The sequence below is a fragment of the Trypanosoma brucei genome (genome assembly GCF_000002445.2).
Source record: "Trypanosoma brucei brucei TREU927 chromosome 11 chr11_scaffold01 genomic scaffold, whole genome shotgun sequence".
Taxonomy (NCBI): Eukaryota; Euglenozoa; class Kinetoplastea; order Trypanosomatida; family Trypanosomatidae; genus Trypanosoma; species Trypanosoma brucei.
Window position 1 is genome coordinate 520,301 of NT_165288.1, and position 12,271 is coordinate 532,571.

Genomic DNA, 12,271 nt, shown 5'->3' on the forward strand with positions numbered 1-12,271 from the left:
GGGGGGAACAAATAAAGGAAACGGGAAAAAACAGAGCGGAAAGAGCAGCGCTGGTAGTGGTGTCATGATTGACATCCAACCGAAACGAAAACCAAACTCCACCGTACGTCGTGGAAAGTGCGAACGTGAGAAAACACTCAAGAATTATTCCTTTCTTCGTGTTTTTTGAGTGACGTTTAGTGGGGTATATACACATGTATGCGCATACATATGCATACGTCACCAGACACGTGCCGAATATAAAACTTTGTCGGAAACATTAGTAACGCCGGTATTCCTCACGTAGCCGACATCAAATAAAGATCTCTGTCCTCACGATCACGCAGCGCTGCAAGAATCGCCGAAGTGTGCAAGCACCCCATCTCACAGATGATCATGTCAATGTAAGCGGCTGGCGTAAGGTCATAGAGGTAACCGGAGCTGGGTGGGGCATCCGTCTGCAGCAACCGGGACGGCTCTTCGTTCGTACCTCGGCCGGAGAGACCACCGGAATTGCACTGACCCCAGCCCTTCTTGACATCCATTAATTCACGGCTACCGTGCGATAAGGGGCTCCAGTTGCCTGGACTTCGGATTCGGAGCTCGCCGCGGTGAGGCTGCCGCATGTCGGTCAGCCTGGTATTTTGTCCAAGATTACCGAGCCACACCTCTGGGACAAACTTAATGCTCTCACTGAAGCACAGAACGGGTTTGCGAAATTGCTTCGCGCTTGAGACCACGACAGCCGTGCCACAGCGGCTAAACACATCACCGTTCTGAAGAACGGCGGCTGCCCCAATAAAAACGCGAGTGCATCTGGGCATGAGTGTGCAACACGTCGTAATAAGCCCGTATGTGACGTCAAGGCCGCTGCACGAAAGCCTCGTTGCAAGGGCACGACCTTCGTAAAGTGGAGCTGAATCAACGACGATAACCTTCGGCTTACTTGCAAGGCGCGGGTTATTCGCTGCAGCAAGGAGAATGAGCTCGACGGTACTACTCCTACCAAACACAAGAATTGTGTCGTTAGAGGAAAGATGGGGTTCTGCGCGATCCTCGACGATGCTCTTTATAGAGAGTTGAAGCTCCCGCTCGATGGCGCCTAAAACTTTCAGTGCCAAATCACGAGGGCTGATGTCAAGGAAGCATGTTTCATTCCTATCCCGCCCGACGGCAGTAGATTGAACACACATTGAACTCTCTAGTCGCGCGGATCTTAGTGAGGCAAACAAATCGTCCGCGGAAAACCGCGCCTTCTCTCTCTGTGACAGCAATGCAACTACACGACGCACTAAAGAATCCTTAGCGTTGGTCATACCTGCAGACGGTGCGCGACTTCGGCATAGAAAGTCGAAATTAACCTTGATCAGACTTTCAAACTCTTTTGAAGGAAAGTGGTTAACAGTGGAACCAGACAACGTTGGAGACGATTTCAGTAACGCTTTGAAGGCTTCAATCATCGCGAAGGTACGGGCATTTCCTCCAACAACCATCATGGACTCCATCATCAGCGCCAACTCCGCAACCTGATAGTGCACTCCCTCACAGTCGATATCGTTCCGAGGGGAAACGATGGCGCACGGTGAGCCTGTCACGGAGCGGTCAATGTGCTCCTGAACAACAGCCTGCACGTCCACAAAGAGTTGCTCATCACGCATCTGTGATCCCGCCGTCCCAGCACTCACAGTAACAGCCACTCTCTCGCCCAGGTCATCTGTCACATAACCCGCCCGTCTCTCCTCCTTGCTCACGGCCTTCTGTCGGGATGTGTGCGCACTGGGGGCCAGATCCCGCCTTATGCGCGGTGTTGACAACGCTTTCGGAGTCTTCACTCCTGCACCCCTCGGTGTCAAGGACTTGAGGGGGTCCTTTCTGGGAGATCCAACTAGGCGGGGAGCCGCCGAGGTCCCGCGACGCGGTGATTTCGATTCAACACTACTCTTCTTTTCTTCCTGCTGCGAGGCGACGCCTTTCTCCAGTTGGTCCACCTCGTTCTTAAGTTTCTCCATTTCCTCCATAGTCACCTGGAAGACAGTGTCGGAAGGCTTAAGGGCCTTCATCTTCTTCTCAAGTTTTCGTAGAGCGTCCTTTCTGCGCTTCAGCTCCCGCTGCAGCCTTACCGCCGCTCTTGCCTCATCACTATCCTGTCCAATAAGGGACATTGCGGCTCCCACTGCGGAGGACATCAGCAAGGGCAGCGCACGAAAAATAGGAAAGAGTAAAACTCGCCTGAGTGGGAAACTACTGATCAAGTGAATGAAAGCAAGCAAAAAATATATAGGGAAGCGAGTGAGTAAATGAGTGGGTTCTCGAACAGCTGTTAACACTGCACATCATGAGAAACGGAGTGACTTGAAAGCACAAGATGGACCCCTTCCCCTGCAATGCACAGTTAATTGCGGTGCTCAATTGACCGTTCACGTTAACAAACATTCGAGCAAACATCAGTGCCCTTGACGAAGCACAAGTGGTCGTTGGCTGCATTTATTTTGGATCCTACTTATCCGCGTCACTCGCTACCCCTCTCCTAACCCCTGCTGCTCATCGCAACAAGAAAATCCGTCTTTCAATTGTTCGACGGCCTCCACCAAATTAAACATATTTCTTTCCATTTATTATGCGGGTGTGGAAGAAAAAGCGCACGGAGCACAACCGTAGCAATCTCTCATACATGTTTCACCTCACCAGTAATGAGAGATGTGGACAACTCCACAATCCACCAACCGTTTGTTTTCTTTTCTTTTTTGCCTCCCGATAACTTTTGACGGCACCAAACGTAAATGCTACGCGCAAAAGAGGTGTTGAGAACATATGTGACTGTATATGTGCGTGCAAGGGTCCTGGCATACTGCCACCTTTACACTCTACCTTTTCTCTTCCGTACCCCATTAAATTGTTCGCTGAATTACCAATAATATTTAAAAAATAAACGCCAAACCCGAACAACAAAAACAAAAAATACGCATAAACATAAATAAATATATACAAACATGTGCGATATTGCATAATGGTTTACGAAGAATATCCCTAATGTTGGATACACTCGCGCCGACTTATCTCCTCAATACACTCCCACACCCCCTCCCTTTCCCACGCGTTCATGCGCATGTGGGAAAACGGAAAAAAAAACGATCGGAAAATTGTGTCAGGAAAGAGAGATCAGAAAAATATAACGCCAACAAAAACACTAACAAGATCAGAATGCAACAAATACAGGAGACAAGTGCCGTTCAAAAGAAAAAAATTAAGATAACGTTCGACCGAGCGGTACTGATTCACCCGGTAGAGAAGTGGGGAGGAAGACCCAACGCTTATTCACGAGATAAATAGGGGGACGGCCTCCTCCTCCGCTAGATCAGTTAAATGAAGGGACCACAACAAAAATACTAAAAAGAGTAAGAGGGATGAGAAAGAACTAAATGATTGTCAAACGATACACAACCCGTCCCATTAAGGCGCGTCACAACGAAAGCGAAAGGAACAAGAAGAGGGCCAATTTACATACTGTCACATGTATAAACGACACTGAGGGGAAAAGAAAAAAAGGTACAATTTTTGTAATGTTTCTCTTTTCACTCATTTCCCTCCATTCCCCACTCCTCATTGTCATCTATCCCACAATATTGTGTGCATTATAAATCTGATGTAAGGAGAATAAACGATTCAGTCTAGTGGAAAGACAAAACAGAAATAGATAAGTAAATGAAGAACTCAATTAATTGACGAAAAGGGAAGCGAGGCGCCCTGTGACTCTACGAAGCTTTCGCATCCCTAGTGAACATCGGTATCTCACCCCATACGCAAGCACCACGGAGCATAATATATATACCGAGGCCAAACACAATTGCACCAATGAAAAAACCTGCACCCAACACCATCGTTCCTGCCGTGATGTCCCCGCATGCTTCTAGAGACTCTACAATCTTGTCGATTACGAAGTTGCACTCAAGTAGCGGCCTGGCATACGACCACGCGATGGTTACGTTCTGCACTCTCTCAATCTGACTTGTTGCGCGAACCGCAAGCTCCTGTAATTGATCGTTTTCACAACGCGCGGCACACTCCGTAAGGTTGCACGCCTTTCCGGCCTCTCCACATGGGTTTAAGGAACCTTTAACTTCCGCCGTCAACACAAGTGCGGACATCGCATCAAACGTCGTACACTGCGAGGCGTCTGTAAATCCTTCTTGACAGTTTAGCACAGGGACCGCGGGAAGATCCGGAAAATTCGGCCCCTCGGAAATTCCAGGCAGACCCGAGTGGTCACGCACAGGTGTTGGATGCGGTGGACCCCCCGCCCTATCGCTTGCAGGAGGAACATTTCCGTGTTTGTGGCTTGTGTTCTCCAAGGCCTTTTCATTTGGATATTCGCCACCGGGTGGCAGCAACCTGTTTCTCTCACCAGGGTGAGGATCAGCACGATCCACTACGCCACCGGGGCCCCGAAGCTTACGTCTGTCACAGAACGGTAGAACTGCCTTGCAGACACCCTGAGACAGCTGCAACTCAGCGGCCATAATGCCCTTGTTTAACTGTTGGAAATTAAAAAACTCTTTACAAACAGGGACGCCATACCACTGAATCAGCCCTGGATCCCGCCCATGGTGTCGCTCCACTTCGCCGCAGGTAAGGGTGGCGAAGTACGCCAGAATCGTCAACAGAAGTCCGAGCACGGCGAAGGCAAGACCAAAAATCCAATAGACGAACGAGATACATATTGGAAACCCCGGAATGCAGCACTTGAACATGGCAAAAGGGAGAATAACAAGTACCATAACGAAACCAAGGCTTCCGACAACGTAGGACGCGATGGAGACCTTGTCAAAGTGTACAAAGACTGTTGCACGGACTGCGGACACGCCTTCCATTACCTTCTTCTGCATGCTGGAAAACTCGGAGAAGTCAATCGTAAAGTCACCTGGTTCCCTCCGCTCACCCGAGCTCCAGTCATATGTGTAATCCATTACACTTTCTGCTGTTTGATTAAAGTACGACAAGGGTCCAGAGACTGCGTCGTCGACGAACGTTGGAACAGCCTTCGTCACCGTCCGAGTCCCGTATACGATAAGAAAAAAAACCATAACGCTCCAAAGTAGGGCATACACGATGTACAACCACAAACAGCAACGGGCCTGATTCCTGCTCTTCTTCGTTTCCGGTTTACAGCAGTTTGCACCACAACAGCCGCAACAGTTACAGCATATGGAGCAAATGAATACAAGAGGGAAGCTTACCAACAGTACTGCAAGAAGTACAGCACTTAGAAACGGCAAAACAAAGAGCTTCCACTGAGACCGCATGCGCTCTGCATTGAGTATACACGCCTGAACGTCATTACTGGTACTCGGGCCATCCCACACATTCTCGCATTGAAACGAACCCTCTCTAGTTGCGGATGCTGGCGTGGCGGCAAACAGTAACACCAACCCCACTGCCAGAGCTGCTGACCTCAGGGCATTATACATGGTATAGAACGCTCAGTGCCAATATCGGTCTCCGCAGTTGAAAAAAGGGGGTGTGCTGGCAGCCAAACCCGATAGAGGAATGAGAAACTAACGATTAGGTATATCGGCAGGTTGATAAACAACAAAGTGGGTGCTTACCGTCAGTGTTCTTGGGCCAAGCTACGAATGCAAAGAGAGGTTACGGCAACAAAGGGGAGAACAAGAGGAACGCCGTTGAAAACAGTGGAAAGGCAGACAAACATACCAGTGTGTAAACGAAGACCTGCAATAAAAGAATGATCAGCTGTGCTGCCCCAAGGAAAAGAGTAATATAACTCCGATTCGTGCCCCACAGTATTACAGAGTAATAGCTTGAGAGTAATTAGTTGCCCCGGTCGGGCCTCCGTCACTGTTTTGGTACAACAAACTGACCACAAAGAAGCATGTGAAGAACACCCAGCAAATCGGTTGCCACACCCCGTGGGCATAGCATCAGGCGATGACAGAGGCGAAGCATCGATATTAGTATTACAAACTTGCGGAAACGGCAACTGACACGAGGGTAGTAGCGTTAACTGCAGACGAACCTGTGTTTCAGCGCGAGCAGAAAAAGATAAAATTGGGTGCTATTTTAGTCCGGAAATGTGCCGGCGGTTACAAAAACGAAGTTAACGGTAACATAACAGCGGGGATGCGAGGAACTACACACGCCTAAATCTCCGCGACCACAATCTAAGCGGCAAAGCAGAATTTAAGGAAGCCACGCCACATTCCTTCGTTTGACAACATTACATGCAGTCGGGTATCATTGTGCCTGCAGCCAATGTTCAGAGTAAAGAAGACCCCATCCCCACAGTGCCACAGCGCACCACCGCTAAGTGGAGTAATCTAAAAGAACCAAAGGCATCTAGAACTTTTCGTCGAGCCCAAGTTCTGCTGACTCGATCTTTGAAGAAGCAAGGGAGTGTAGTACCTAAACTGTCAGCTTGTAAAAATAGGGAAGGACGTGAAACAGGAAAATAGGGGGAAAACGGCAGCTTTATATGTATATTGTCTCCGTTCCAACATTACTGGTGGGAGGGAAGTTAAAGTGGCGTGTCCATGCGGAGTGAGAGGCAAGGACAGAGACGGGTAAACATAGGAGAACAATTAAATAGAGGACTAGGAGCTGATAAGCAATTCTCATGTAATATATATAACAAAAGTCCTTGAGTACAAATTGAAAATGAATGAAAATGGGGGAAATGACGGAAAATTGTGATTCGCCTTCAGGAAAAAGGGGGTCCCGTACATGTCAAAGATTTTTGTGGTCGGTGCTCTTGGCCCCGTTTCTCTTCCCCCACCATCACTCATTCCCCTCCACACCTTTCCCTTTCCTCATCTTGGTAGGTATACAAATGAAATATTCGCATCTGTTTACTTGGTTCCTTACCTTCCCCTCCGATTCCTCAACACCTAAGATCACATTTTACCTCCGACATCCCTTTACAGTCAGAGCAGTGCAATTCATAGGGGCTGTGGAGGAAACGAAAATTCGAACAAACGTTGCTTAATAATACATCACAAACAGACACTGTAGGGGTAGTTTTTCTCCCTCTTGACCTCCACTTCTTCTTCCACGTGATCATTTTCGTGAGTACTTCCGGAGCCGTTATCGCATTACTTTCCTGCTATTACCTTATACAAGCGGCCACACAAAAAAAACACTTTTTGACCCATCAAAACCCTTCCCTCTGAGTCACAACATCCACGGCACGACACCCCCCCCCCATGCGCAACGAAGATTGAACCACATCAGGGGGGGGGGGGGTAGATGAACCGACAAAAAGCAGGAAGGAGGGAAAATATAGTGTTGGCTTGGAAGGCAACGTACATCAAGGGTATTTCCTGCAGTCGGCTACACGAAATTTTTATAACCTTTTTCTACTTCTATCTGCAGCAACCACTCACAAAAAACCCTGCGCGGCTATTAACCATTAATAACGCAACGTCACCCCTCTTCATTTTTGTATTTGGTGTCAGCACCTCAAAAAAAAAAGTCACGATGGCATCTACACTTTCTCTCCCTTCCGGACAACCAGCGCCCAACCGAGAAAAAAAAGTATACTAAGTGAGATGGATTGCAGATACCCTTTCCCATCCCTACTGGCTTAGCTTTGAGCGGCCGTTGCGGGCGCTCATCTGGCGGAGTGCCTCTACTTCCTTCTCAATCTGCTTAATCTCCTGCTCTGTGGCCTCCTGCTCCACCTCCAGTTCCTTCCTCTGTGCGTTGGTATACTTCTTGTGCTCCTTTCCGATCCGCTTCATCTCCTTCCGCACGTTCGCTGTCGTCCGGATGAGACCAGCAGCCCGTCTGTCCAGGTCGGAGATGTCCGAATCGAGTAACTCCAAATGCGCGGAGCCATCAAAGTGGAGGCGTGAGAGAGAAATGATCTCTTTGCGCAACTGCTCGACAAGGTCTGCATCGACACGCTCCTCTTCCAGGCTCTCATCGCCCCCAACTGCATCACCTATCATCTCAATACGTCGTTCCAGTCTGGCGATCTGCGCTGCTCGGTGGCAAACAGACAAATCATTGACACGAACAGCCTCACGTTCCTTGTCAAGCTTGTAGAGTGCCACCGTACGGTCCGTCTCGGCGCTCTTGATGAGGGCCAACTCATCAACAGGTTTCTCCTTCTCCAGCAAGGCCTCCTTCCGACGCAGGAGGCGCCGCATCGCCGCCACCTCATCACGGATACTCTTCAATTCTGCCTGCTTCTCAGAAAGCTGGTTAAGTGCATTAGCGCGATCACTCTCTATGTTATCGGTTGTCGACAATTCGCTTACCATACTCGAGAGATAGTTGTTCTGCTTCTTGAGGGTCTCCTGAATAACTTCGCGGTCCTGTAGTGCGTTCACGATATCGAGCCTCAGTTTGTTCTTCAGGGCAACCGCATCCGTCATCTCCCTTATGGTTGCCATAGTCTCGCCGCCAGTTAGCCCAATGATCCTTTTGAACTCGTTGTTCTCCTCTTCCGCTTGGGTCGTACGCACAGTGGCATCTTGAAGGGCGGCCTCGAGGTGACTCCGTTCGCGTAGGAGGCGCTCGCGCTCCTTCACCAACAAGTGAAGTTCCCCCGCTTTGTTATTCACTTCACCGACAGCCTCGATAGGGATGAAAATCGTGCGTCCCTTAAAATTCTTCGACAAAATCTTTCCCTGCTCGGATGAAAGAGTTAAAGACGAAAGCTCCTCGTTCTGATAGCGCCTGGCCCTCTCGAGGATTGCAACTTCAGAGCGCAACCTCCGGCATTCCTCTTCCACATTGACAAACGCTCTTGCTAACTCTGCTGTTTCCATCTCCTTTTGTTAACCTTAGCCTTATTGTTACTTTCCCTAAGCACTTTAATTACAGTTTCTTTCCCTTTATAATCTTGTCCCTTCGCAGTTTTTTTTCTTTTTTGTTCCTCTTCTGTTAGACTCCGTGAACCGTTTGTGTTGTGTAAAATTGTACGTATAATATTTTATTCCCTATTTTTCCACCAAGCATTTGTCAAGAAAGAAAAATATAAACATACGTGTGTGCAACTTTTCATTGTGTCCGAGTTCAATTTTCTTCGGATAGCAACCAGGAAAATGGGAATGGCAGTAGATATCGCCTTAAAACGTGCTAATTACTACCTTCTCCATTTGAACCATAGCTGAAGCGCGCAGCGGCGCATGCAATGTTCGAATGCAGTGAAAAAACACCTGTAACGCTTCTGCAGACACAATGGTGAGAAGAATACTGCCAAACAACAAAAAGGAGCTTCCCTCAACTTATCAACAGCCATGCCAAGACACACATGGCTGTACATCCTTACGCCCATAAGGGCAAAGCAACTCGATCGCATCAAAGGAAAACAAGCGAGGGAAGTCAAAAATGGTAACTAATTCAATACGGGGTTTACGCAGACACACATGTACTCACTAACTAGCCCGTGCTAGCCTGATTTAGGTGGATCCTCACACGATGGCGGAGGTTGCTTATCTGTCGCTCTCTCTCCCGATTCCTCAGGCTTGACCACCCCAGTGACATGCTGCCTAAAAACCTCCCTGGCTGCGCGCACTCCCCGCTTAAGGGATTCCCGCGCGTCGTCGTCATCGTGCAACTTGTGGATATCAACACAGACCCGTTCGGTACCCTCCCCCTTGTCAGAAAATCTCTTGGGTGGGGGTTTGGGGCCGTGGCCCGCTGTATGGGGAAACCTATAAATATCGTTCTCGAGTACGCCGTCCTCATGCACCTCAACACGACTATCGTCGTTCAGTCCCTTGTTGTCACGAAGAACCGATGTGAATTGCTCATAATGACCCCGCGGATCTGTAAAACCTTTAGCGCCTTGCGCTCGAGAAAGAGAGAAGTTAAACTCTGCGGCCTCGCGCATTTGCTTTCGCGTTTGCTCTTCGTTGGCCGAAAGCCGTTCGTTGTACACAGGAACACCATGAATAGTGTCCACGGCACGCTTTATCCGTCGCGTCCGATCGAGCCACCATTGGAATTTAACCTGATTGACCCCATCTTTCCCGATGTCTGCTGCGTATATGTGACGATATACCTGCTTTCTCGTACCATAGGGTTTCGGTTTGAGACATAGCTCTTCTGGCCTCTCAACGAGTTCCTCGTCAGTGAACACTGCTTCACCAGCCTCCAACTGCTGCACACGACGCTCTTCCAGCAAGTCCTCCATCTCGTTGACAGTTGCTGCACGCTCCTTTCGCTTTCTCTCACGCAGGCTGGCACCCAACTCATCCAACGTCTTTACCCCTCGTGTCCTGTTGGTGAGATACTGCTCCTCTTTCATAATCTCCTCCTCGCTATAGCCAATCTTGCGTAAAATTTCCGTTTCACGCGCCTTTTCAATCTGCTGTTTTCTTGCAGCGAGATGCGTGTTCGCATCATCAATGGACTTATGAAGTTTACCCTTGTAGTTACGATATTGTGTGCGTGGCAACTCCACGGTGTCAAGCACGTCCTGTAGCGTGCTCTTCTCCAGCTTCGTGAACTCCACGAGTGCGTCAACGCCTTTGCTCCGCTGCTCTGGGGCCAGTACCCACTTGAGATCCTCATCGTCAATACGACCACGCACAAGAGCATATGGTTCAAACTTATCACGCTCCCACGAGAGGGGAAGATTACCTGTGATGATGACCTGATCAGTCCGCTGATTGTCCACCATTTCCATGTACGTGTTGAGGTACCACCGGGGAGCGGTGTGGTCGGTGAGCTCCGTGCTGCTGGCGTCCTTTGACGTCTCAACGTACATCAGAGGTTCAGTGTTGACATCATCAAGGCGTTTGTTGATACCCTTCGCCGTAAATTCCGGTTTCTGAAACTGTCGCTCAACCGGTGTGGAGTCGACACGAGGAAGCTGCTTAGCCACATACCTTACCGGGGCCTCGCGAGCGGGTTTACTCCGCGCAGCGCCCATTCAGCTCTTCCCCGACAGCGATACACGGCTGCGCGAACCTACACAAAGCCACACCACAAATTTGATGATCGGGGGGGGGGGGGAAGTGCGAGATATGCTCAAAACGAAAAACAGTTTTACAATATGTTAATGTTTAAGTTGTTGCTAATGTCAACGATCGAAACGGCATCCACTCCACCGTGAACCCTAGGAGAGGCGGCAACTAACGGATTTTGGACGCCCAATGTACCAAAGCTATTGCCGAAAAGATGAACCACACTTCCACATCTGGCAACTCGTCAAGAATGTTTTGGCGCCCTGAAATCCATTTACCGCTCTTCACCACAACCGACCAAGCCGCCTCACCCCATTACCCTCAGCAGCTCGCCCGGTAACGCACAGAAAGATTAGTAATAATCGCATGCGGACATCACTCACACCAGTCAACTACGAGATTCAGAGTACCTGCAAACGCCCACTTCCCCACAGAGATACGTCCCAGATTCATGTGCATACGCGCTAACACACAAAAACCAAGACACATTAACAGTCAGCGCTTCCTACTTTTCCGAACGCAACAAAAGAACCGAAAATAATTCGAATGGTCCATGGTGCGACAACGAAAGGAAGTAACATCTAAATAAAAAACAGAAAACAGTGACAACGGACCGATGCCGCAACAAATGCAAAGACACAAAACACGATCCCTTCATAGTGCAATAATTAGTTCATGCAACACAGGACGCCCAAAAATAAAAACTACGTGCGCTCATTCATCGTATCTGCAAGTGACAATAAGTAGCAAATAAATTTTCCTAAACTACAGATCACAATCCTAAATAATTATATCGAAAAGACACAATTAAACACTACTCCAAATTCGACCAGCACGAAGAGTCTATCGCAAATGAACTACCGCGATGATACAATCCACGAGACAGCTATCCACCGCAGTGCAGTCACCACTCCACTAAAAACGTTACACAATAACAAAAAACACCGCGCTACTGATACCTTCCCCTGGCACAAGGGAAGTGAAAGATGTCAGGCATCGAAGCACAACCTCATAACACAACACTTATTCCTATCCCTTGACAAGAAAAAAAAAAGAAAATGGGCATTACACAAAACTAGATCAGCAACAGAAAGAACATACAGTAATCCCATTGGACCAAAACCATACACAGGCAGTTAATATAGCCACACATCAGGATGATATGCTCTTTGCAACGCTACGACACCAACACCGCATGGCGGTACATAAGACGCAACCCACAAACGAAACATATCCAATAAAAACGGTAGAAGGGAACTAAACAAGTAAGATAGGAAAAATCTAACTCCGTCCTTGACGGGCGCACAAGTACCTTCTGAAACGTGTGACAGCTTTCTCCCACACTCAGGTAAACCTCATAG

The 12,271-nt window shown here is 48.6% G+C and overlaps 4 protein-coding genes across 4 annotated transcripts; all 4 read right to left on the bottom strand.

Moving 5' to 3' along the window:
• Nucleotides 1-278: 278 nt before the first annotated feature.
• Tb11.39.0006 (translation initiation factor eIF2B subunit delta) lies at nt 279-2,165 on the bottom strand (the record flags this gene model as incomplete). Its single annotated transcript, XM_823176.1, has 1 exon — nt 279-2,165. The coding sequence occupies one exon, from the start codon at nt 2,163-2,165 to the stop codon at nt 279-281; it is 1,887 nt and encodes a 628-aa protein (XP_828269.1).
• A 1,566-nt stretch (nt 2,166-3,731) lies between these two features.
• On the bottom strand, nt 3,732-5,444 carry Tb11.39.0005 (hypothetical protein, conserved; the record flags this gene model as incomplete). Its single annotated transcript, XM_823177.1, has 1 exon — nt 3,732-5,444. One exon carries the CDS (start codon nt 5,442-5,444, stop codon nt 3,732-3,734), a length of 1,713 nt encoding a protein of 570 aa, XP_828270.1.
• A 2,121-nt stretch (nt 5,445-7,565) lies between these two features.
• Tb11.39.0004 (hypothetical protein, conserved) lies at nt 7,566-8,765 on the bottom strand (the record flags this gene model as incomplete). Its single annotated transcript, XM_823178.1, has 1 exon — nt 7,566-8,765. One exon carries the CDS (start codon nt 8,763-8,765, stop codon nt 7,566-7,568), a length of 1,200 nt encoding a protein of 399 aa, XP_828271.1.
• Nucleotides 8,766-9,388: 623 nt separating this feature from the next.
• Tb11.39.0010 (hypothetical protein, conserved) lies at nt 9,389-10,876 on the bottom strand (the record flags this gene model as incomplete). The annotated part of the gene is made up of 1 exon (XM_823179.1): nt 9,389-10,876. One exon carries the CDS (start codon nt 10,874-10,876, stop codon nt 9,389-9,391), a length of 1,488 nt encoding a protein of 495 aa, XP_828272.1.
• Between the last annotated feature and the right edge of the window lie 1,395 nt (nt 10,877-12,271).